We start from the raw sequence: 24,268 nt of genomic DNA on the forward strand, positions 1-24,268 counted from the left end.
TCCCTGTCTTCCTTCCCCAGCATCCTTTGTCTTGGTGCAGTACACCAAATCAGTACAAGTTTTACTTTGTTCTCCCTTTCTGATCTTGTTTAAATTCTGCCTATGAGTGAGATCATCTCATATTCATCCTCTTTCTGATTTATCTCATTAAGCATGATTCTTTCAAGCTCTATCCAAGATGAGGTGAAGGTGACTTCACCATTTTTAATTTTTACTTGTTTATTCATTCATTTATTGGATAGAAACATAAAGAAACTGAGAGGGGGCCGGGTAGTAGCGCAGTGAGTTAATCGCACATGGCATGAAACGCAAGGCGTTAAGGATCCTGATTCGAGCCCCCGGCTCCCCACCTGCAGGGGAGTCACTTCACAGGCGGTGAAGCAGGTCTGCAGGTGTCTATCTTTCTCTTCCCCTTTCTGTCTTCCCCTCCTCTCTCCATTTCTCTCTGTCCTATCCAACAACAGTGACAGCAATAACAATAATAATGATAAACAACAAGGCTAACAAAAGGGAAAAAATAGCCTCCAGGAGCAGTGGCTTCATAGTGCAGTGATAACCCCAGTGATAACCCTGGAGGCAAGAAAAAAAAAAAAGGAAAGAAAGAAAGAAATTGAGAGGGAAGGGGGATATAGAGAGGGAGAGAGACAGAAAGACACCTGCAACACTGCTTCATCTCTTGAAAAACTCCCCTTAGAGGTGGGGACTCAGGGCTTGAATCTGGGTCCTTGTGCACTCAGTGCGCTACCACCTGGCCCCTGACTTCATCATCTTAATAGCTGAGTAGTATTCCATTGTGTGGCCAGGGGTAGGGCATGCTCAGGTTGCACAAGGGTAGGGTGGAGGGGAGAGTGGGGTGGTGTGTGTGGGGTAAGTAGGTAACCAGGCCTAAAGCCCTAGGCCACTAGGTGAAGGTAACTCACCAGCCAGTTCTTTCATGCCTGTTCCTCCTATGTCCCCAGAGTCTGCCTGGTCACTGGTCCAAAATGGACTCAAGCCCTGCGGGGACCCCCAGCACAGGGACCCTCAGTCCTCAGGTGAGTGGGTTTTGGCTCTCCCATGACCACACACTTCCACAGCTTGTGAAATGTTTGGAAAGAAGCACCAGTCTGCTTGGTGGGCTGCCCCAGGTCAGAGTCATCTGTAGAGTCTATTGAAACTTGTTGAGTGTGTGTGTGTGTGTGTGTGTGTGTGTGTGTGGCGAGGGAGGGGGTGTCACAAGACTTCCTGATGACAACAGAGTTCTGACCTCAGTGGAACCCACACAGTGCCTCTCTGGGTTTCTTCACCCTCAAAATTGGTACAACAACCAGTAGCCTGCCCAGGCTGTTGAACAAAGCAAGTTAAGTGGTGGATGGAGGGATGAGAGGGAGAGAAAGAAGGGAACTGGGAAAGGAAGGAAGAAAGGAGGGAGGGTAGAGAAGAAGGAGGAAAGGCAGTAGGGAAGAAAGGGAAGGAGGGGGAAGATGGCAGAGATGTTGGAGAAGGGGTCTGGGGCTGGGTTGGGGGAACATGAGCTCAAGGAGTAGAACTTTCTGGTCTTAAAGATTACTTTCTTTAATTGTTTCTAGCCCCCAAGGGCCAATGGAAACATCAACCTAGGACCTTCAGCCAATCCAAAGTGAGTTCTGGTCTCTCAAGCAACCTTCCTCCCTGGATCCCTTCATTTTAGGGGACTAGAAATCCAAGTTTTCTAGATTGGTGTCAGCACTCCCTGCCATCTGATCCTAGGACCTACTCCCCACCCCATTACCCCCACCCCCCCACACACTGGGTTTTATCTCCCCAGGTTTTCCCAGCTTGGCCCAGCTTGAGCCCTCTGTCTTTAATGACTCCTAGATACTTGTGTGTTGTTACCAGAGTCCCATTCAGCCTTCAGGTCTTGCTCAGATCCCTTGTCCTCTATCAAGCCATCTATGGATTTCTCTCTTTCCACCAAGCCCTCTCCCTTGGTTGAGAGAAAAATGCTATTCATTCCGCCAGTGAGAAACCTTGGCTCCTGAAAAGTTCCCTATATTCTTTTCTTTTCTTTGTTTCATTGCTTCCAAGGTTATTGCTGGGGCTCTGGGCCCTGCACTATGAATCCACTGCTCCTAATGGACATTTTCTCATTTTATTTGATAGGACTGAGAGAAAGTGAGAAGGAAGTGGGAGACAGAGAGAGAGAGAGAGAGGGAGAGAGAGAGAGAGAGAGACCTGTAGACCTGCTTCACTGCTTGTGAAGCATCCCCTTACAGATGGGGAGCAGATGCTCAAACTTGGATCCTTGTGTGGGTGGTTGCATTTTGTATTATGTGCACTTAACTGGGTGCACCACCATCCTGGCCTCCATCCCTGTATTCTTTAGCTAAAATTAAAACAGGAGCCTAGGGGCCCAGTTTGTACCCAGTCAAGTATACATATTACCATGAGCAAGGACCCAGGTTCAAGCCTCTGCTCCCCATCTTCAGGGGAGAATCTTCATGTGCAGTGAAGCAGGTCTTCAGGTGTCCTTCTTTCTTTCTCCTTCTCAATCTCCCCTTCTCAATTTCTCTCTGTCCTGTCAAATAGAATGGGGGGGGGGGGAAGACTACCAGGAGCAGTGGATTCATAGTGAATCCACTGAGCCTCAGCAATAATGAGACCCACCTAGCTCATGCTAGAAACCAAAAAAAAAAAAAAAAAAAAAAAAAAACCCAGAGGACAGAGAGATAGCTCTTCTGGTAGGGTGTGAGTCTTGCTGTGTTTGCAAGGCAGAAATTTGAGCCTTAGCACTTCCCAAGGGTGCTACTGGCTTCAGTGTTATGATGTCCCTCCCTCCCTTCAGCCCTTCCTCCCTTCCTACCTATCTGGATATAAAAGAGGCTACAGTGAAACTGTGCATGTGCAAAGCCCCATAGCCACCAAATAAATAGAAATAGATTTGATCTCAAAGGTCTGACTTAGGTTTCTCCCTCTCCTTCCAGTGCCCGGCCCACCGACTTTGACTTCCTCAGAGTCATCGGCAAAGGGAACTATGGGAAGGTGAGGGGTGCACAGGGTTGGGGGCTGGGTCTTCCCTTCTCCAGCTTCTTCCACTTCCTTCCTTTCACTTGTTTTGTACAAAGAAGGAATTTGTGATCTGCAGATGATGAAGCAGGGCCGGGGCTAGAGACCTTGGGTTGCAGTGGAGAAATGCAAAGCTTGGAGGAGCCATTACCTGCAGGACCTTGAATGTGTGTGTTTCCACTCAGGTCCTTCTGGCCAAGCGCAAGTCAGATGGGATGTTCTATGCAGTGAAGGTGCTGCAGAAAAAGTCCATCTTAAAGAAGAAGGAGGTACCAGAGGCCTCTCCTCTCCTGCTTCTCAACCCCCCAGCATGTATGGCTTCCCAAGTGGGTCCCAAGTCTGAGTGTTACGAAGTTTGATGTAGAGATGGTCACAACCATCCTGGAGTTCTAACTCAGCTGAGTAGAGTCTCAAAGCCCCAGCATTGGGAGAAGGGAAGAGCAGGTCCTGAGAGGATTAAAGTTCAAGTCAAGGAACCCAGGAGAGAGGAGTTAATGATTTTTTTTGTTTGATAAGTTGAGCTTGCTGATTTCACCACTATGGGCTGGTTTTTAAATTTATTTTAATTAATTAATTTTTTTTTTTTTGGTCTCCAGGGTCATTGCTGGGGCTTGGTGCTTGCACCACAAAGCCACTGCTCCTGGAGGCTATTTTTTCCCCTTTTGTTGCCCTTGTTGTTTTATCATTGTTGTAGTTATTTTTATTATTGCTATTGATGTCATTGTTGTTGGATATGACAAAGAGAAATGGAGAGAGGAGGGGAAGACAGGGGAGTGAGAAAGATAGACACCTGCAGACCTGCTTCACTGCCTGTGAAGCAACCCCTGCAGGTGGGGAGCCAGGGGCTCAAACAAGAGTTCTTGCACCAGTCCTTGCGCTTGGCGCCATTGCTCTTAGCCTGCTGCGCTACCACCCAACTCCCTATGGGCTGCTTTTTTACATACATACATACATACATACCATACATACATACATACACACATACACACATACCACAGACCAGAGCTGCCTTCAGCTTTACATAATCCCATGTGGTACCGGGACTTGAATCTTATCCTACTGTATGGCAAGGTGGGTGTCATACCCCACAATCTATTCCTCTAGCCCCAGGGAGTTAATGTTAACAAGGATATCTTTGGGGCTGGGGATCAGAGGGACTCCTGAGGGAGGTGACCATTGCAGCTGGTCTTGAAGGTAGGATTCTTTTATATGTATATATTTACTGGATAGAGACAGAAATTGAGAGGGGAGGGGGAGATAAAGAAGGAGAAAGAAAGATATCTGCAGCACTACTTCACTGCTCGTCAAGTGTCCCCTCTGCAGGTGGGGAGAGCAGGGTTCAAACCCAGGTCCTTGCACATGGTAATATGTGTGCTTAACTGGGTGCGCCACCTCCTGGCCCTCGAAGGTAGGGCTCTGATGGTCTGCAGAGGGTATGCAGAGAGGGAAAACCATATGAATGTGGCTAGTGTGTGACCTCTTTCCTCTTAGAAGATTTCCTTGGAACTCACTTGGGCTGTCATATGTGTTTTACTTATCACCCTGGGCTGGGGGAGGGCAGGGTGCTATGACCCAGGGTCTGGAGCTGCATCCATGGGTACAAGGCTGATGAGGCTGAACTTTGAGCACCGTGCAAAAAGCCTGGACCTGGTTCTGAGGGCAACTAGGAGTCATGGTAGGTGTTTGAGCTGGGGCATGAGAAGGTGGGCAGGGCAGCCACCACTCACGAGGCCAGGAGGTACTGTGCCAGAGTGCGAGGGGCTGTGGAAGATGGTGACTCAAGTCCGTCTGCACCTCCACAGCAGGGCCACATCATGGCGGAGCGTAACGTGCTCCTGAAGAATGTACGGCACCCCTTCCTTGTGGGCCTGCGCTATTCTTTCCAGACGCCCGAGAAACTCTACTTTGTGCTTGACTACGTCAACGGGGGTGAGGTAGGGAGGCGGGGGGGGGGGGGGGGAGGGTGGTGGTGGTGAGGAGGGACTTTCCTGGAGCAGTTCAAGCTGGAAGCCTCCAGCCCACACCTGTTTGCACCAGGTTCTGGAATCGCCTTGTCTTGTCTCCTTGAAGCAACTCACTTGTTTGAAGCTACCTACCTGGCCATAGATGCTGGTCTGCATGCTTTCTTATCTGGGAGCCTTTCTCAGCTTCCTCACATTGAGCTGCCCATAGGCTCTTCAGTAGATCAGGGAAAGGTCATAGTTAGAAGAGTTCTGCAGTTGGATTTCCAGCTTCTCTATTATACACCAGGGACCATAAGCAGAGTGACCATTCACTATAGTGAAGAGAGACTGAGGCCACCTGGTGACCCAGAGCATAGTTGGGATATGCCACAGTCCTCTCTCTTCATTCAGTCTCTGTGGACAAGGACAACTGTGTGACATGCCTTTTGGATTAATGCCAAGATGGGGACTTCTGTCCTATATCCTTATATCCTCTGGGGGTGGTGGTGGATCATATATATATATATATATATATATATTTGTTTATTTGTTTTTGCCACCAGGTTTATCACTGGGACTCAGTGCCAGTACTGTGAACTCAATGCTTCCAGCTGCCATCTTTTCCTTTGTTATTTATTTTTTTTCCTATTCGATGCTCATGAACACCCCCCCCCCCATACACACACACATTGCAGGCGGGGAGGGAAACCTTGAACTGGTAACATGTGCCCTCAACTGGATACACCACCCACCACCCCCATCCCCTTTTTCTCTTTCTTTCTTTTCTTTTTCTTTTTTCCTCCAGGGTTATTGCTGGGGTACGGTGCCTGCTCTACAAATCCACTGTTCCTGGAGGCCATTTCCCCCCTTTTGTTGCCCTTGGGTTTTTTTTTTTTTTTTTTTTTTTTTTTGCCTCCAGGGTTATTGCTGGGGCTCAGTGCCTGCACCATAAATCTACTGCTCCTGGAGGCCATTTTTTCCCCCTTTTGTTGCCCTTGTTGTTGTAGTCTTGTTGTGGTTATTATTGCTGTTGTTGATGTTGTTCGCTGTTGGATAGGACATAGAGAAATGGAAGACAGAGAGGGGAAGAGAAAGATAGACACCAGCAGACCTGCTTCACCACTTGTGAAGTGACCCCCTGCAGGTGGGGAACTGGGGACTCAAACAGGGATCCTTACACTGGTCCTTGCGCTTGGCACCATATGCACTTAACCCACTGCGCTACCACTCACCCCCCTTTTTTTCTTCAGATATATTTGTTGGGTAGAGAGAGAACCAGAGTATCTCTCTGACACACATGATGCTAGGGACTGACCTCAGGACTTTATGCTTGAGAGTCCAAAGCTTCATCCACTGAGCCCCTTCTTGGGCTGAGAGGCGATGGGTTTGTTTTGCCATCAAAGCCAATCAGAGTGATCCTTCCACTGCCAGATAGAGTCTGGTCAGTTTTATAGTCATAGCCATGGTCTCATCTGGATTGGAAGAAAAACAAATGCCAGGTCTGACAACTACAAACATGTGCTTTGTCTGACCAAGTCTCCAGACTGTTTTGATCCTCCCCACACCCCTCTGGACTCCAATCCCTGAGGGTCTTCATGAGAATTAAATTAGGGGGTGGGGCAAAGGGTAGATAGCATAATGGTTATGCAAACAGGTTCTCATTCCTGAGGCTCCAAAGTCCCAGGTTCAATCCCCTGCACCACCATAAGCCAGGGCTGAATAAAAATTCATTCATTCATTCACTCATTCATTCATTAAATAGGGGTATAAGAGTCTGGCTTGGTACCTAGAATGCAGTAAGTGTCTATGCTAATTAACCCCTTCTGTTGACACTGGAACACTGTGGGGCAGGGGGCTGGCCCTGTGTACCTTTGTCCATCTGAGTCTCCTGCAGTTTAGGGAAGGGGTGACTAATCCAGGTGCCCCCCTCTGCAGTCTAGGAACTGGAGTCCCACCCTAATACCAGGAATCCCTCTTACATGTCTCCCACCCCCCCCCCGCCTTCCTCCCCCTTTTTCCTCCTCTTCCCCTTCCTCCTCCCCTCTATCTTCTCCTCACCCTCCTCTTTTCCCTCCCCCCTTCTCCTCTTCCTCCATTTCTCCATTCCTCCTTCCTCTTCTCCTCCTCTTCCCTTTTCTCCTTCCCTCTTCTTCCTAATCCTCCCCCTCTTCTTCCCCTCCTCTTCTTCTTCCCTCTCCTCCTCTTCCTCCCCTGCCCCTTTTCTTTGTTCCCTCCTCTTCCTCCTCCTCCATTCCCCATCCTCTTCCTCCTCTTCCTTCTCCTCTTCCTCCAGCTTTTCTTCCACCTGCAGCGGGAGCGCAGGTTCCTGGAGCCCCGGGCCCGGTTCTATGCAGCAGAGGTGGCCAGCGCCATTGGCTACCTGCACTCCCTCAACATCATCTACAGGTGAGGCCTGCCTGAGACCAAAGGCCAGGCTGTACTGCCCCACATCCTGGGTTTGGATGCACCCTAAAACCTGATGAAATCCCAGTGAGCTTTGTGCTTTGTCTGAAAAGGAGCAACCACCAGCAGGGCAAGGAGTCTTGTCCTTTCTAGGGTCCAGGACTATACTGTGACTCTCCTTGATACTCCTGCTATCAGGACCCCGGTCCCCATTTCTCCTTGCTATGTGCTGAGACATCATAGAACTTTTTTTCTCTTATTTGCTGCAGGGACCTAAAACCAGAGAACATTCTCCTGGACTCACAGGTATGTGTTTCTATACGTGTGCCCAACTGCACATGTATGCCATTGATATGTACCCAGGGATGTGTGTGCAGATGGAGTGGGATACATTCATGTATGTGTGTGCATGCAAGCCCATACATGTATACATATGTTTGTATCATGTGCACAAGACCTGTGTGTGCATCTGTGGGGGCAGAGGTAGCACCAGGTAGAGGTTCTTGAGCGTTATAGTCACCTCATGTCTTAAACTGGTCTCCCTGAAATCAGACTCTGGGATGGAGGGTATAGTGCAGACATTTAAGGGGGAACATTCTCAAGACACCCACCTTTAAGGGGATGAGGAGGCAGGATTGAGCAAAAGAAGAAACTCAACATTGTATGCTTGCAGGTGAGACTCCAGCTGATTGTGTAAGACTGAGGAGGCCCTGAGCTGGAGTGTCTCTTTAAAGCTGTTCCAGAAGGAGTCAGGCAGTGATGCACCCAGTAGAGTGTGCACATTATCATGCTTAAGGACCTGGGTTCAAATCCCAGTCCCTACCTGCAGGGAGGAAGCTTCATGAGTGGTGAAGCAGTGCTGCAGGTGTCTCTTACTCTCTGCCTTTTTTTTTTTTGTCTCCTGTCCCCTTTCAATTTCTCACTGTATGAAAGAAAAAGAGAGAGAGAAAGAGAGAGAGAGAGAGAAAGAGAAAGAGGCTGGGTGGTGGTTCACCTAGTTAAGCATATATAGTACTAAGTGCAAGGACCTGTGCAAGGGTCCAGTTTGAACCCCCACTTCACACCTGCAGAGGGGAAGCTTCACAAGCTGTGAAGCAGTCTGCAGGTGTCTATTTTTCTCTTTCTCTCCCTCTATCTCCCCCTCCTCTCTTAATTTCTCTCTGTTCTAGCCAATAAAATGAAAAAAAATGGCCACCAGGAACAGTGGATTCATAGTGCTGGCACTGAGCCCCAGTACTTACTCTGGAGGAAAAATAAGCAGAGAGAGGAATAAAGGAAAGAAGGAAGGAAGGAAGGAAGGAAGGAAGGAAGGAAAAGAAAGAAGGAAAAGAAGGAAGGAAGGAAAAGAAGGAAGGAAGTAAGGAAGGGAAGAAGGAAGAAAGAAAGAAAGAAAGAAAGAAAGAAAGAAAGAAAGAAAGAAAGAAAGGAAGAAGTGGTTGTCAGAGTGGTGGATTTGTCATGTAAGCACTGAGCCCCAGCAATAACTCTGGTGACAATAAAATAATTAAAAAAAAAAAAAACTGTTTCAGACGGGGCAGGAAAGATGTCCCAGCCTGTTAGAGCACCAACTTGCATGTCTGAGGCCCCAGAGGCCTGCAGATTCAATGTCTAGCACCACCTTATACCAGAGTTGAGCACCTTATCCTTTCTTTTCTCTCTAAATAAATAAATAAAGCTGGGTCCTTGTAGAGGATGTGGATTACTCCTTGGGAGGAGGTATAACTGAATGTGGGAGGTGTGAGTGTGTGTGTGTGTGTGTGTGTGTGTGTGTGTGTGTGTGTGCGCACGCACACACACACTCCTAAAAAGGAGTCTGAAGAAAGCTTCAAGTGTCCACTCACTCCACTACCTCTACCTTCTTGGCCCAGTTCCTACAAGGTGTGGTGTCTTTCTGGGTCTCCCCTCTATCAAGGACAGTCTGGAGCTGCACCATGTTAGGGCATAGGGCTGAGCCTGTGACCAGCCAGAGGAGACACTGGAACCCCATCTCCCCAGGCCTAGACCCACAGCCCAGAAGCCAACTCCCAGGGCAGCAGCTCCAGCTCAGGCTTGGAGGCTCCACTCAGAGACCCAGGAGGCCTGGCCATTATGTTGGCTTCTTCACCCTTCCACACTGGCTCTCACTACTCCTCCACAGGGCCATGTGGTGCTGACAGATTTCGGCCTCTGCAAGGAAGGTGTCGAGCCAGAAGAGACCACATCTACGTTCTGTGGCACCCCTGAGGTGAGCTAAGCCTCCTAGGAGAGGTCAGGCTGTGAGGGGTAGAGGCCAAAGGTCCTGAGTAGAGTCAACAGGTCATAACTGAGGGGCTCACTCCTTCCACCCAAGCACTTCTCCTGACTGGTTGTATGCTCAGTCTTGTATTTCTTATCCATGCAATGGTGTGCCCACCATCTCTAGTGGGTCCTGGGGTCCAGTCAGCTGCTGGTAAAGCTCTGTAGAGAAGTTGTCCAAATGGTCCAGTGGATAAAGTGTTGGACTCTCAAGCATGAGGTCCTGAGTTCAATCCCCAGGGGCACATGTACCAGAGCGATGTATGGTTCTTTCTCTCTTGTCCTATCCCTCTCATTAATAATATATGCTTTATAAGAGAGAGAGAGAGAGAGAGAGAGAGAGAGAGAAGCTGTCCAACAGAAATGGATTTGCAAACTAAAATATGTAGCAGTAAATTAAATTTTTTCCAGGGGCTGGGTGGCGATAAACCCAGTTGATCAAACCCACACATTATTGTGCACAAAGACATGGGTTCAAGCCCAAGCTGCCCAACTGCAGGAAAGAAGCTTCACAAGTGGTGAAGCAGGTCTGCAGGTGTCTCCTTCTCCTTCTCTGTCTCCTCCTTCCCTCTAAATTTCTCTCTGTCTCTATCTAGTAGGTAAATACATAAATGAGTGAACAAATAAAATATTTAAAATGTTTCCAGTAGCCATTTAGAGACACTGTTGAAATATTTTATTCTTTTTTTTCTAGCTAAGTCTTTAAAATCCAGGCTGTTACTTAATTTTTTTTATTTTTATCTGTTTGTTATTGGTTAGAGACAGAGAGAAATTGAGAAGAGAGGGGGAGGTAAAGCAGGGGAAAAGAGGAGGGAGTAGATAGCATAGTGGTTATGCAAAGTGATTCTCATGCCTGAGATTCCAAAGTCCCAGGTTCAATCCCCTGCACCACCATAAGCCAGAGCTAAGCCGTGTTCGTATTAGGGAGAAAGAGACAGAGAGAGAGGGAGAGAGAAGAAGAAGGAGGAGGAGGAGGAGGAGGAGGAGGAGGAGGAGGAGGAGGAGGAGGAGGAGGAGGAGGGAAGAGAAGGGAAGGGAAGGGAAGGGAAGGGAAGGGAAGGGAAGGGAAGGGAAGGGAAGGGAAGGGGAGGGGAGGGGAGGGGAGGGGAGGGGAGGGGAGGGGAGGGGAGGGGAGAGGAGAGGAGAGGAGAGGAGAGGAGGAGAGGAGAGGAGAGGAGAGGAGAGGAGAGGAGAGGAGAGGAGAGGAGAGGAGAGGAGAGGAGAGGAGAGGAGAGGAGAGAGAGAAGAGAAGAGAAGAGGAGAGAAGAGAAATATCTGCAGCCCTGCTTCACCACTCATGAACCTTTCCCCTGCAGGTGGGGACCAGGGGTTTAAACTTGGGTCCTTGCACATAGTTTTTTTTTAAATTGTTATTAGTTTTTGCCACCAGAGTTATGATTGGGGTTCAGTACGTGCATGATAACTCCACTGCCCCTGGTGGATGTTTTTCTTTCTTTCTAAAAGAAACAGAGACATAGAGAAGAGAAAGGGAGAGAAAGGAAGACACTTGCAGCACTGCTCTACTGCTTATGAAATCTGCCCCATGCATAAGGGGTCTGGGGGCTTAAACCTGAGTCCTCTCACATAGTAATGTGTGTGCGCTACTTGGGTGCACCACGCCAGGCCCCTCCAGGGTAATTTTACACTTAGAGTCTCTCTCAGTTCACATGAATCACGTTTTAAGCATTCATGTGGTTGATGGTTGCTCTGATGGGCAGCTCTAGCCCAAAGGCTGAAGTTCATTTGCAACAGAGGGGCTCAGCCTGACCATTAAGATTAGTACTGGCAGGGGGCTGGGTGGTAGCGTAGCAGGTTAAGCACACATATAGTGCAAAGTGCAAGGACCAGCATAAGGATCCCAGTTAGAGCCCCCAGATCCCCACCTGCAGAGGGGTCACTTCACAATCAGTGAAGCAGATCTGCAGGTGTCTATATTTCTCTCCCCCTCTCTGTCTTCCTCTCCTCTCTCCATTTCTCTCTGTCCTATCCAACAACAATGAAGCAATAGCAACAACAGCAACAACAACAACAATAAACAACAAGGGCAACAAAAGGGAAAAAATGGCCTCCGGGAACAGTGGATTCATAGTGCAGGCACCGAGCCCCAGCAATAGCCCTGGAGGCAAAAAATAATAAAATAAAAAGATCAGTGCTGGCAAATGTGTTTTCTTTTCTTTCTGGTTTTCTTTTTTCATCTTTAAATAGTGGGTTATAAGATTACGGTTTCACACCAGGCCCACCACCAGAGTTCTGTGTCCCCTCCCTCCCACCTCCCATAGATAACCACCATAATGCTCATGCAAAGTCTTAGAAATAGATTGTTTGCACCTAGGTGTTTGCTTGTTTGTTTGTATATACATGTGTATCAGTTTACTTATTATTTCATGAAGCATAGTCACTTCCGGTTCCATCCATTTTTATCCCAAAGGAAACAGTATTGTCTTTTTTGATGACAGAGTATATACCCCAGAATGTCTTTATCCAGACACCTGTGATGGGAACTTAGGCTGCTTTCACTCTTTGGCCATAATTCATTTATGAACACAGGGGTGCATATGCTCACATGTCCAATGGATAAACGCCTTAGAGTGGTGGCAAATTAAAACACCAGTCCTTCCTTTTCCAGCCACCAAAAGTGTGGGGATCAACATTTGTGGATCTCAGCAGTAATTCACACAGACCTGTCTGCTCTGCCAAGGCCTCCATGTGACCTTGCGGGTAACACTTTTCCTGAAGCACTGAGAGACAGCTCATCCAGGAGCATGCTTGCCTTACCACACACACTCAAGGCCCTTGCTTTGAGCCCTGGTGCTATGTGGAACCAGTATGGATAGTGCAGCAGTGGTACCATATTTCTTCTCTCTCAATCTACCTCAAATTAAAAGAGTGAACTGGTTGGCCTGGGAGTGCTGATAACCTGCCTGTATGAAGTCCCAGCATTACTTTTTTTTTTTTGCCTCCAGGGTTATTGCTGGGGCTCAGTGCCTGCACCATGAATCCACTGCTCCTGGAGGCCATTTTTTCCCCATTTTGTTGCCCTTGTTGTGGTTATTATTGTTATTTTTGATGTTGTTTGTTGTTGGATAGGACATAGAGAAATGGAGAGAGGAGGGGAAGACACAGGGGGAGAGAAAGACAGACACCTGCAGACCTGCTTCACCACCTGTGCAGTGACTCCCCTGCAGGTGGGGAACTGGGGGCTTGAACTGGGATCTTTATTCCGGTCCTTGCACTTGGCGCCATGTGCACTTAACTCGCTGCGCTACAGCCTGACCCCCCCAGCATCACATTTTTAAAAAGAGGTATTCATTTAAACAAAATTAATTTGTCAAATATAGCCCTGGACTAAGACTTGGACTTGATGAATGAATCACAGTCAGACTTTCAGCTTCTTTGTCCCTTTAGCCAGTGCTTTGTATAGTGCACAACATATGCGACTGTCCAGGGCAATCCTGCCCCTATGTCCGCAGCCCATTGCTAAGGTCCCATTCTAATCAGGTCTTTGATGAATGACACTGCATGAACACATGCAGTCAAGTGCTGACCACAACAGGATCAACCCCTAGTGATCTGTTCCTCCACCAGTTTTGCTTACAAATGGGGACTCTGAGGCTGACAAGTGTGTTTTCCCTCAACAGTACTTAGCTCCTGAAGTGCTTCGCAAAGAGCCTTATGATCGGGCAGTGGACTGGTGGTGCTTGGGGGCAGTTCTCTATGAGATGCTGCACGGCTTGGTGAGTGGGGTACAAGGGACACCCATTTCTAGAAAGAGGAGGGGCCTTCTCTCCTTTGCATGTTCTGCTCAGGGAAATGCCCTCTTCTCTCCATGCTAAGTTTAAAGACATGATGCCAAAGTGAATGTAAGGATTATACAGGTATATGTACTTTTCCAGTAATGTTCAGATATTTTTTTTCCACCAGGGTTATTGCTGGGGCTCTAGTGCCTATAAGGTCTTTGATGAATCCACTGCTCCTGGTAGCCATTTTCCCCCTATTCTTCCCCCTCTCTTTATTTGATGGGATAGATAGAAATTGAGAGGGTCTGGGGAGGTAGAGGGGGAGTAAGACAGACACCTGCAGTATAGTAACTAAAACAAAAGACTTTCGTGTGGGTTTTGGCTCAGGTTTAAACAAATCGGGAGATTATTATATTATGGTACAGAGGTATGGCACAGTATTATTTAGGTATAGCAAAATAGGCAATGGGGCAGAGATATTTGTTAGTCACTATGGCCCGGGGCGAGGGCCTGGACCATGTGTACTTAAATTAGTTACCAGAGCTCAGGCTACATGTGTTTGAGTACTGGGAGATGCAGTATGGTGGTCCTTTGGGGAGAAGAGCAGACACTGAGAATGTGCAGGAAAAAAGGGAGCTAGTTTCAGTAGGCTGGCGCTCAAATCACTTCCAACACACCCACAATCCCTTGTGGGTTTACATAAGTCTGTCAGCCTGACATCAGCCGTATGCTAACTACTTTCATCAGCTGTATGCTAATTACATTCATCTCCCAGCAATTCCCCACTCCTAGTATAAACATGGACAAGATGTTCAGTTTGTGTTCATGTCCCAACACGGCAGTACTTCCTCCACCTCTCATGAAGCTCCCCTGCCTCACCACCTGTGGGCTCAAACCCAGGTCTTTGAGCATGGTTAACGCATGTGCTCAACTCGGTGCTCAATCACCTGGCCCCCAGAACTTTGCAACTTACAACACACATCTTATTCCTTTGGAGCTTGGCACTACAGTGTGTTTCTTTTCTTTTCTTTTCTTTTTTCCTTTCCTCTTTCCTTTCCTTTCCTTTCCTTTCCTTTCCTTTCCTTTCCTTTCCTTTCCTTTCCTTTCCTTTCCTTTCCTTTCCTTTCCCTTCCCTTCCCTTCCCTTCCCTTCCCTTCCCTTCCCCTTCCCCTTCCCCTTCCCCTTCCCCTTCCCCTTCCCCTTCCCCTTCCCCTTCCCCTTCCCCTTCCCCTTCCCCTTCTCCTTCCCTTCCCTTCTCTTTTCTTTTCTCTTTTGCCTCTGGGGCTATCACTGGGGCTTGATGCCTGCACTATGAATCCACTGCTCCTAGAGGCCTTTTGCCCCCATTTTGTTGCCTTTGTTGTTGTATTTATTGCTATTGTCATTGCTGTTATTGTTGTTTGGTAGGACAGAGAGAAATTGAGAGAGGAGGGGAAGAAAGAGAGGGGGAGAGAAAGATAGACATCTGCAGACCTGCTTCACCGCTTGTATAGCAACCCCCCTGAAGGTGGGAGCCCAGGGGCTCAAATTGGAATCCTTACACCTGTCCTTGTGCTTTGCGCCATGTGCACTTAACCTGCTATGCTACCACCCAGCCCCCAAGTGTTTCTTATTTTACAGAAAGGGAAACTGACTCAGAAAGGTCATAGTAGTGGTGGGTTATAGAACTCACCCTTGAACCCAGTCCTCAGACACCATGTACAGACCACCCCCACCCCCCAGTCTGGACTTGCCTCAGGTGATTGCACCAACATGGTTTGATGGATATGAGGAAAAGGCTTTGGAGTGCAGGAGAAGGAAGAGCTGGCAGAGGAGAACAGAGGAAGAGCATCAGGAGAGACTGTATAAGCAGGGTCTGGGCTCTTTCTCTGGCTGTGTGACTCATTCTCTCTGGGTCTTTTCTTCTGATTTGAAATCTTACCTGTCTTGAAGAATGGTTGTGAGATAACAATGAAATGATGGGAGGGCAGTGTGTGAACTATGCAGAATACAAAGTGGGTACACAAACTGGCTGAAGAGAAGTAGGCTAGGGGGTGCTCCTGTGGGATCCCCTCTCTCTCCACACGGGTGAGGAGCAGCAGCTTGATCTCCACAAGCCCCCTCCACTATGCTTTTTGCCTCTCTCTAATCTCCCATCTTGAGTTATTGCATAAGACCTGGATCTGGCAGAAGCTTTCCAGCTCCCCACTCCGTTTTCTTCCAAGTTTCCCCAAGACCTTTGCCTACTTTCACATGGTTGATCAGCTTCTCTCCCTCTCTCACCAGCCGCCCTTCTACAGCCAAGATGTGGCTCAGATGTATGAGAACATTCTACACCAGCCGCTGCAGATCCCTGGGGGCCGGACGGTGGCCGCCTGTGACCTCCTACAAGGCCTTCTCCACAAAGACCAGAGGCAGAGGCTGGGTTCCAAAAATGACTTTGTAGGTGACCTCTGGGCCCTGTTGGGACTCTCAGCTTCTGGCAGAGGCACCATCTAGCACATAAGGCACATCGAATTGTCCTCTAAGACCAGACACTGAAAACTCCTTCAGTGGGAGGTTCACAGTCAACTGCTGTCTGATTACTGCTTTCAGTCATTTTAAACTCCACAGTATTTACTGAGCACCTATTATGTGCCAGGCTTTGAGTTAGGTAACAGGAATCCAATAGGCTGGGCGTCTACCCTTATTTAGTTGATTGGGGGAGGACAACTGTAAGCAGTTGTTAGAGTGACAATATCAGAAAAAAAATGAACACTGAACCAAGATGAGCAGTAAAGGGAGGGATAAGTTGACATGGTCACAGAAGTCTTCTCTGAGGAGGTGACAGTTATGCTGTGGCTGGCACCATGAGAAGGGAGTCCCTTAATGCAGAGAATGAGGAGGAAGCATTGCAGATACTATGCATAGCACTTGCAAAAGTCCTGCAGTGAGGACAAGGGCATGACTGTAACTCTAGGGTATTTTGAGTAGGGTGGTAAGACCTGATTTAAGTTTTAAGAAATTCCTGCCACATCTGTGCAGAGTGAGTGGACTAAACTTTTTTTCTTTCCATCAGGGTTATTATTGGGGCTTGGTACTAGCAGTATGAATCTACTGCTCCCAGAGGCCATTTTTTTTCCTTTCCTACCCCTCCCTTCTATTTCATTTGAAAGCACAAAGAGAAGTTGAGAGGGAGAGGGGAGATAGATAGATAGACAGACAGAGAGCTTGTAGCATAGCTTTACTACTCATGAAGCTTCTCCCCTGTAGGTGGGGACTGGGGACTTGAACTTGGGTCCTTATGTGTGGTGATGTATGCAGTCTACCAGGTGTGCCACTGCCTGCTCCCCTTGTTAAGTGTTTGAAACAACAGCCTCATATGCCAGATGCTATAAAGTGAAACAACATTGAGGGCATTGTTGTTAAAATTTTCGGAGGCTCTTGCCGGCCTGGCTTGCTTCACGGCGGGTAACAGAGACGCAGAGACAACGGCTGGGCAGGGAAGCTGTATTTCTTTATTCAGGAACAACGATTCATAAACTAAGACAAACTAATCACCAAACAGAACTCTGCTGTCTCTTTGCGGCGGCACAAGCACTCCCTCTTACTCTTGAACTCAGGAACTCTCCCACTCTAGAACTCAGGAACTCAGGAACTCTCTGACTCAGGAACCCTCTCTCGGGGTTCCTTGGGGCGGGGCCAAGCAGGCCCACGAAATTAACAGGACTGATCCAATTCTCTTGGCAGGGGAGGGCTAGAACAAACCAATGTAAAGCATACGACAGGGCATTTTCTACCCATCCCTCGCCAGTTTAAATAACTGGACTTTAATGAAGTCTGGTCCTCACCCAATAGGCATTTACATCTTTTTTTTAAAATAATTTATTTCTTTATTGGGGAATTAATGCTTTACATTCAACAGTAAATACAATAGTTTGTACATGCATAACATTCCCCAGATTACCATTTAACAATACAGCCCCCACTATTTCATTCATCATCTTTCATGGACCTGTATTCTCCCAAACCACCCACCCCAGAGTCTTTTACTTTGGTGTAATACTCCAATTCCATTTCAGGTTCGACTTGTGTTTTCTTTTCTAATCTTGTTTTTCAACTTCTGCCTGAGAGTGAGATCATCCCATATTCATCTTTGTTTCTGACTTATTTCACTCAACATGATTTTTTCAAGGTCCATCCAAGATCGGCTGAAAACGGTGAAGTCACCATTTTTTACAGCTGAGTAGTATTCAATTGTGTATATATATCACAACTTGCTCATCCACTCATTTGTTGTTGGACACCTGGGTTGCTTCCAGGTTTTGGCTATTACAAATTGTGCTGCCAAGAACATATGTGTACACAGATCTTTTTTGGATGGATGTGTTGGGTTCCTTAGGATATATCCCCAGGAGGGGAATTGCAGGGTCATAGGGTAGGTCCATTTCTAGCCTTCTGAGAGTTCTCCAGACTGTTCTCCACAGAGGTTGGATCAATTGACATTCCCACCAGCAGTGCAGGAGGGTTCCTTTGACCCCACACCCTCTCCAGCATTTGCTGCTGTTACCTTTTCTGATGTGTGACATTCTTACTGGAGTGAAGTGATATCTCATTGTTGTCTTGATTTGCATTTCTCTGACAATTAGAGACTTGGAGCATTTTTTCATGTGTTTCTTGGCCTTTTGGATCTCTTCTGTGGTGAATATTCTGTCCAAGTCCTCCCCCCATTTTTGGATGGGGTTATTTGTTGTCTTTTTGTTGAGTCTGGCAAGCTCTTTATATATATTGGTTATTAAACTCTTACCTGATGTATGGCATGTAAAGATCTTCTCCCATTCTGTGAGGGGTCTCTTGGTTTGGGTAGTGGTTTCTTTTGCTGTGAAGAAGCTTTTTAATTTGATGTAGTCCCATAGGTTTATACTTGCCTTAGTCTTCCTTGTAATTGGATTCGTTTCATTGAAAATGTCTTTAAAATTTATAAGGAAAAGAGTTCTGCCAATATTTTCCTCTAAGTATCTGATAGTTTGTGGTCTAACATCCAAGTCCTTGATCCACTTGGAATTTACTTTTGTATTTGGTGAAATACAGTGATTCAGTTTCATTCTTCTGCATGTTTCAACCCATTGTTTCCAACACCATTTGTTGAAGAGACTCTGCTTTCCCCATGTAATAGTCTGGGCCCCTTTGTCAAAGATTAGATGTCCATACGTGTGGGGCCTCATTTCTGGGCTCTCAATTCTATTCCACTGGTCAGTGTGTCTGTTCATGTTCCAGTACCAAGCAGTTTTGATGACAATGGCCCTATAATACAGTTTGAGATCTGGGAGTGTGATGCCTCCGGTTCTGTTCTTTTTTCTCAAGATTGTTTTGGCAATTCTAGGTCTTTTCTGGTTCCAGATAAACATTTGTAGCATTTTTTCTATTCTCCTAAAAAAGTGCTTGGGATCTTGATGGGGATAGCATTAAATTTGTAGATGGCTCTGGGTAATATATTCATTTTGATGATGTTAATTCTTCCAACCCATGAACATGGAATATCTTTCCACTTCTTTGTGTCTTTTTCAATTTCTTTGAGTAGTGACTCATAATTTTCAGTATACAAGTCTTTCACTTCTTTGGTTAGGTTTACTCCTAGATATTTTATTGTTTTTGTTGATATAGAAAAAGGAATTGATTTCTGGATTTCAATTTCTTCTAACTTAGTGTTTGCATAGAGGAATGCCACTGACTTTTGAATGTTAATTTTATAGCCTGACACATTACTGTATTGCCTGGTGATTTCCAAAAGCTTCTTGCTGGATTCCTTAGGTTTTTCCATGTATACTATCATGTCATCTGCAAATAAGGAGAGTTTGACTTCTTCTCTTCCAATCTGTATCCCTTTAATTCCTTGCTCCTGCCTGATTGCTATGGCAAGAACTTCCAACACTATGTTGAATAGTAATGGTGATAGTGGGCAGCCCTGTCTAGTACCTGATCTGAGGGGAAATGCTTCCAGTTTTTCACCATTGAGTATGATGTTGGCTGTAGGTTTGCTATATATAGACTCCACTATCTTCAGGAATTTTCCATCTATTCTCATTTTTTGTAGTGTTTTGATCATAAAGGGATGTTGTATTTTGTCAAAGGCTTTCTCTGCATCTATTGATATGACCATGTGGTTTTTGGTCTTGCTTTTGTTGATGTGGTGGATCACATTGATTGATTTACGTATATTAAACCAACCTTGCATGCCTGGGATAAACCCCACTTGGTCATGATGGACAATCTTTGTGATATACTGCTGTATCAGGTTGGCTAGAATTTTGTTCAATATTTTCGCTTCTATGTTCATCAGAGATATTGGTCTGTAGTTTTCTTTTTTGGTTGTGTCCCTGTCTGCTTTTGGTATCAGGGTGATGTTGGCTTCATAGAAGCTGGCAGGGAGTATTCCAGTGTCTTCAATCTTCTGGAAGACTTTTAAAAGTAGAGGTATTAGTTCTTCTTTGAAGGTTTTGTAGAATTCATTTGTAAAACCATCTGGTCCAGGACTTTTATTTTTGGGGAAATTTTTGATAACTGTTTCAATTTCATTAGCTGTGATGGGCCTGTTCATGTTATCCACTTCCTCTTGACTTAGTTTTGGAAGTTGGTAGGTATCTAGGAAATCATCCATTTCTTCCAGGTTCTCTAGCTTGGTGGCATATAGTTGTTCATAGAAGCCTCACATGATATGTTGAATTTCTGCAGTGTCTGTTGTGATATCTCCTCTTTCATTTACTATCCTATTTATTTGGGTCTTCTCCCTTTTTTGTTTTGTGAGTCTGGCTAAAGGTTTGTCGATTTTGTTTACTCTTTCGAAGAACCAACATTTACTTTCATTGATCTTTTGTATGGTTTTCCTATTCTCAATGTTATTTATTTCTGCTCTAACTTTAGTGATTTCTGTCCTTCTGGTTGCTTTAGGATTCCTTTGTTGTTCTTCTTCTAGGTCTTTAAGATGTGCAATCAGGCTGTTTATTTGTGCCTTTTCTTGTTTCCTAATGTGTGCTTATATAGCTATGAACTTCCCTCTTAGGACTGCTTTAGCTGTGTCCCAAATATTTTGATAGCTTGTGTCTTCATTTTCATTGAACTCTCGAAACATTTTGATTTCTTCCTTGATTTCCTCTTTGACCCAGGAGTTGTTAAGAAGTGTACTGTTGAGCTTCCACATTTTGGGACTGTTACTAATCTTTTGTTGATTGTTAAGTGTTAGTTTAATTCCACTGTGGTCTGAGAAGATGCTTGGGATGATTTCAGTGCTCTTGAATTGGCTGATGCTGTCTTTGTGGCCTAACATATGGTCTATCCTTGAGAATGATCCATGTGGATTTGAGTAAAATGTGTATTCCAGTTTCTTGGGATGAATGACTCTGAGAATGTCCAGTAGTTCTAGTTTATCTATCTCTTCATTTAGCTCCCTTATGTCTTTACTGATTTTCTTCCTGGATGATCTGTCAAGTTGAGATAGTGGGGTGTTGAGGTCCCCTACTATGATTGTGTTACTGTTAATATATTGCTGTAGCTCTTTCAGTAGAAGTTTGATGTATTTAGATGGCTTCTCATTGGGTGCATAGATATTAATAATTGTTAAGTCCTCTTGATTAACTGATCCTCTGAGCATTAAGTAGTGTCCATTCCTATCTTTTTTAATCTTATCTATTTTAAAGTCTATCATGTCAGATATGAGAATAGCTGTTCCTACCCTTTTTTGTGGGCCATTGCCTTGTATGATAGTTTTCCATCCTTTCACTTTAAGTCTGTGTTTGTCTTGTTGCGTTAGGTGAGTTTCCTGTAGACAATATATTGTTGGGTTGTGTTTTCTGATCCATCTTCCTACTCTGTGTCTTTTAATAGGTGAATTCAGGCCATTGACATTTATTGATAGCAAAGAATGAAGATATTTTAACGCCATTCTTGTAGAGTTTTAGAGTGTTTTGATATATGTCCTATTTGTGGTGGTCTGGTTGTTTATAGGAGACCTTTCAGAACTTCTTTCAGGGCAGGTTTGGTGATGGTTGCTTCCTTCAACTGTTGCTTGTCTGAGAAGGTTTGATGCTTCCATCTAGTCTGAATGACAGTCTAGCAGGATATAGTATTCTTGGCTGAAGGCCTTTCTCATTGAGCACTCAGTAGATATCTTGCCATTCTCTTCTGGCCTGTAGTGTTTGTATGGAGAACTTTGCTGCTAATCTTATGGGTTTTCCTTTGTAGGTGACTCTTTGTTTTTCTCTTGCAGCCTTCAGGATCCTTTCTTTATTCTTATTCCTTTCCAATCTAAGTATGACATGTCTTGGTGTCTTTAGGTCTGGGTTAATTCTGTTTGGGACCCTCTGGGCTTCTTGAATCTTTATGTCTTTGGTGTTGTCTAGACTAGAGAAATTTTCAGCTATTATGGCCTGGAGAATTCTTTCTTCCTCCCCTTCTCTTTCTTCCTCTGGTAAGCCAATAATGCGTATATTGTTTCTTTTGAAGTCATCCCATAGGACTCTGTTGTTGTTTTCAGCATCTCTTAATCTCTTTTTGAGATCTCTTACTTCTTTTTTCGTTGTCTCTAATTCATCCTCAATCTTGCTAATTCTGTTTTCAGCCTCATAGATTCTGTTCTCTCTCCCCTCTACTGCTTTCTGGAGTTCATCTATTTTGTTACCCTGCTCTGATACTGTTTTAGCTTGTTTAGCTAGTTGCCTTCTTAGCTCAGCGATTTCAGCTTTCAGCTCTCTAATAACCATGAGATAATTAGAATTTTCTTCCATATTCTCATTTGTTGTTCCTGCATTTCTGATTACAATTTTTTCAAATTCTTTACTCACTCCTGTGATTATTTCCTTAGCTAATGTTTGGATGTTGAACTCGTTGTTTTGTGCTTCACCCTCTGGAGGACTTTTAGGTGGACTCTTGTCCTGGTTCGAGTCTCCAATATTTTTTCTTGTTGTTTTAACCATTTTATATATGTTAACTGTTTTTTCAATCCCTGAGTTGGAGCTCAGTGGTGTAAAAGCCTCTTTTTTTTTCTTCCCTGTAGGCTATGGGAGCCTGAGGGCTTTTAAACTATCAATAGACTTCTTAGCTTAATCACTGATTCCTGACCAAGAGATAAAGCAGGGTGTGGCAGAGATAATCTAGTGGTTATGCAAAGAGACTTTCACAGCCCCTCAGCTATGCCACCGAGGTATAGGTCTTCTCCTGAGTTTCCCAGTTAGATCTCTGTCCCTTGGTGTCCCTCCCTGTTGCTGCTCCAGATGCTGAGGGTAGTAGCAATGGAGACTCAGAGTTGCACTTAGTGAGTCTCTGGGGAGTCCTTTCCTCCCTTCAGCTGTCCCCTTGTTGAGGAGCAGACTGGAGGTGGTGTCTCCACTGATAAACTGTTGAACTGTTAGCAGCCACTTAATCTCTCCTTAGTCCCCTCTCTCCTCTCTGTCACCAGCCACACGTGTTTGTACTCACGAGTGATTTACTGGGTTCCTGTGGTCATTCTAGTCCTGTCTTGTTTCGGTCCGGGTGGTCTCCTTTGGTATTCCTAGTTGATCCGGGAGAGGAGAGGAGAGGAGAGAAATCGATCTGCTACTCATAGCTCCGCCTCCGGAAGTCCTCCCTGCCGGCATTTACATCTTTAAAAAGTGTATGATTGGGAGTCGGGCGGTAGCACAGCGGGTTAAGCGCATATGGCACAAAGCATAAGGACTGGCATAAGGATCCTGGTTCAAGTCCCTGGCTCCCCACCTGCAGGGGAGTCACTTCACAGGTGGGGAAGCAGGTCTGCAGGTGTCTTTACCTCCCCCTTTCTGTCTCCCCCCCCATTTCTCTGTCCTATCTAACAATGATGACAACAAGAATAAATAAAATAAAACAACAAGGGCAACAAAAGGGGATAAATAAACACAAAAAATTTTTAAAGTGTATTATTTTTTTTAAAAAGTGTAATGGACCATAAGCTCAAAGAATATTCAGAAAACACCCCTCCAGTCACCCAGTTCCTTAGAGGTCAGCAGCATTGCCAGGATCTTGGGTAATCTTCTAGGAGTATTTTGGATCCATGGTGGGGAACAGAGGCATATTCTGACACAGAGAGGCAGGATCATGTTTTGCAAAACAGATTATGTCAGAGTAGTAGCTCACCAGGTGGGCTACATGCCTTGTCACGTTTATAGCACTGGTTTGAATCCCAGCACCCACGGGAGTGCCATGGCACCAGGGGCAGATCTGGTGGTGTGGTGCTTCTCCCCTCTTTGAATGCAAATCAGCCCAGAAGTGATGAAATCGCACATGCATGAGGCCCCAGCTTATAAAAATGAGAGAGCTGGATGATGGCATACCTGGTTGAGTGCACCTATTACAATGTGCAAGGACCCAGGTTCAAGCCCCCAGTTCCCATCTGCAGGGCAGAAAGCTTCATGAGCATAGAAATGGTGTAGCTCTTCTCTCTTCTCCTTTCCCTTTCCCTCTCTATCTCTGTCTTCCATGTCAATTTCTGTGTACCTGGTTGAGTGCACATGTTACAGTGGGTAAGGACTCCAGTTCAAGCCTCCAGTCACCACCTGTAGAGGAAAAGCTTCACAAGCAGAGTAGCAGTGCAGCTCTTCTCTCCCCCTACCATCTCTGTCTTCCATCTCTAGCCAATGAATAATAAATAAATATAAAAAATGTAGTTAAGGGGAGTCGGGTGGTAACGCAACTGGTTAAGCGCATATGGCATAAGTGCAAGGACTGGTGTAAGGATCCTGGTTCAAGCCCCCGGCTCCCCACCTGCAGGGGAGTTGCTTCACAAGCGGTGAAGCAGGTCTGCAGGTGTCTGTCTTTCTCTCCCCATCTCTGTCTTCCCCTCCTCTCTCCATTTCTCTCTGTCCTATCCAATGACGACGACATCAGTAACAATAACAATAAATACAACAATAAAACAAGGGC

At 45.8% G+C, this 24,268-nt stretch overlaps 1 protein-coding gene across 7 annotated transcripts in view; it reads left to right on the forward strand.

Moving 5' to 3' along the window:
* Positions 1 to 24,268, forward strand: part of SGK2 (serum/glucocorticoid regulated kinase 2) — a 43,289-nt gene that overhangs the window by 10,789 nt on the left and 8,232 nt on the right. For 3 of the 7 annotated variants that reach the window (XM_060190408.1, XM_060190410.1, XM_060190402.1), the window contains 10 exons: positions 960 to 1,034; positions 1,569 to 1,618; positions 2,943 to 3,000; positions 3,210 to 3,293; positions 4,827 to 4,958; positions 7,261 to 7,373; positions 7,640 to 7,676; positions 9,508 to 9,594; positions 13,283 to 13,378; positions 15,647 to 15,802. In XM_060190408.1, coding sequence (XP_060046391.1) covers positions 984 to 1,034; positions 1,569 to 1,618; positions 2,943 to 3,000; positions 3,210 to 3,293; positions 4,827 to 4,958; positions 7,261 to 7,373; positions 7,640 to 7,676; positions 9,508 to 9,594; positions 13,283 to 13,378; positions 15,647 to 15,802 — 864 coding nt within the window. In that variant the 5' untranslated portion in view covers positions 960 to 983. The remainder of the gene's footprint in view (positions 1 to 959; positions 1,035 to 1,568; positions 1,619 to 2,942; positions 3,001 to 3,209; positions 3,294 to 4,826; positions 4,959 to 7,260; positions 7,374 to 7,639; positions 7,677 to 9,507; positions 9,595 to 13,282; positions 13,379 to 15,646; positions 15,803 to 24,268) is intronic. The other 4 variants (XM_060190432.1, XM_060190421.1, XM_060190438.1 and 1 more) reach the window with 4 other exon arrangements.

This window comes from Erinaceus europaeus, chromosome 1 (assembly GCF_950295315.1).
Source record: "Erinaceus europaeus chromosome 1, mEriEur2.1, whole genome shotgun sequence".
NCBI lineage: Eukaryota > Metazoa > Chordata > Mammalia > Eulipotyphla > Erinaceidae > Erinaceus > Erinaceus europaeus.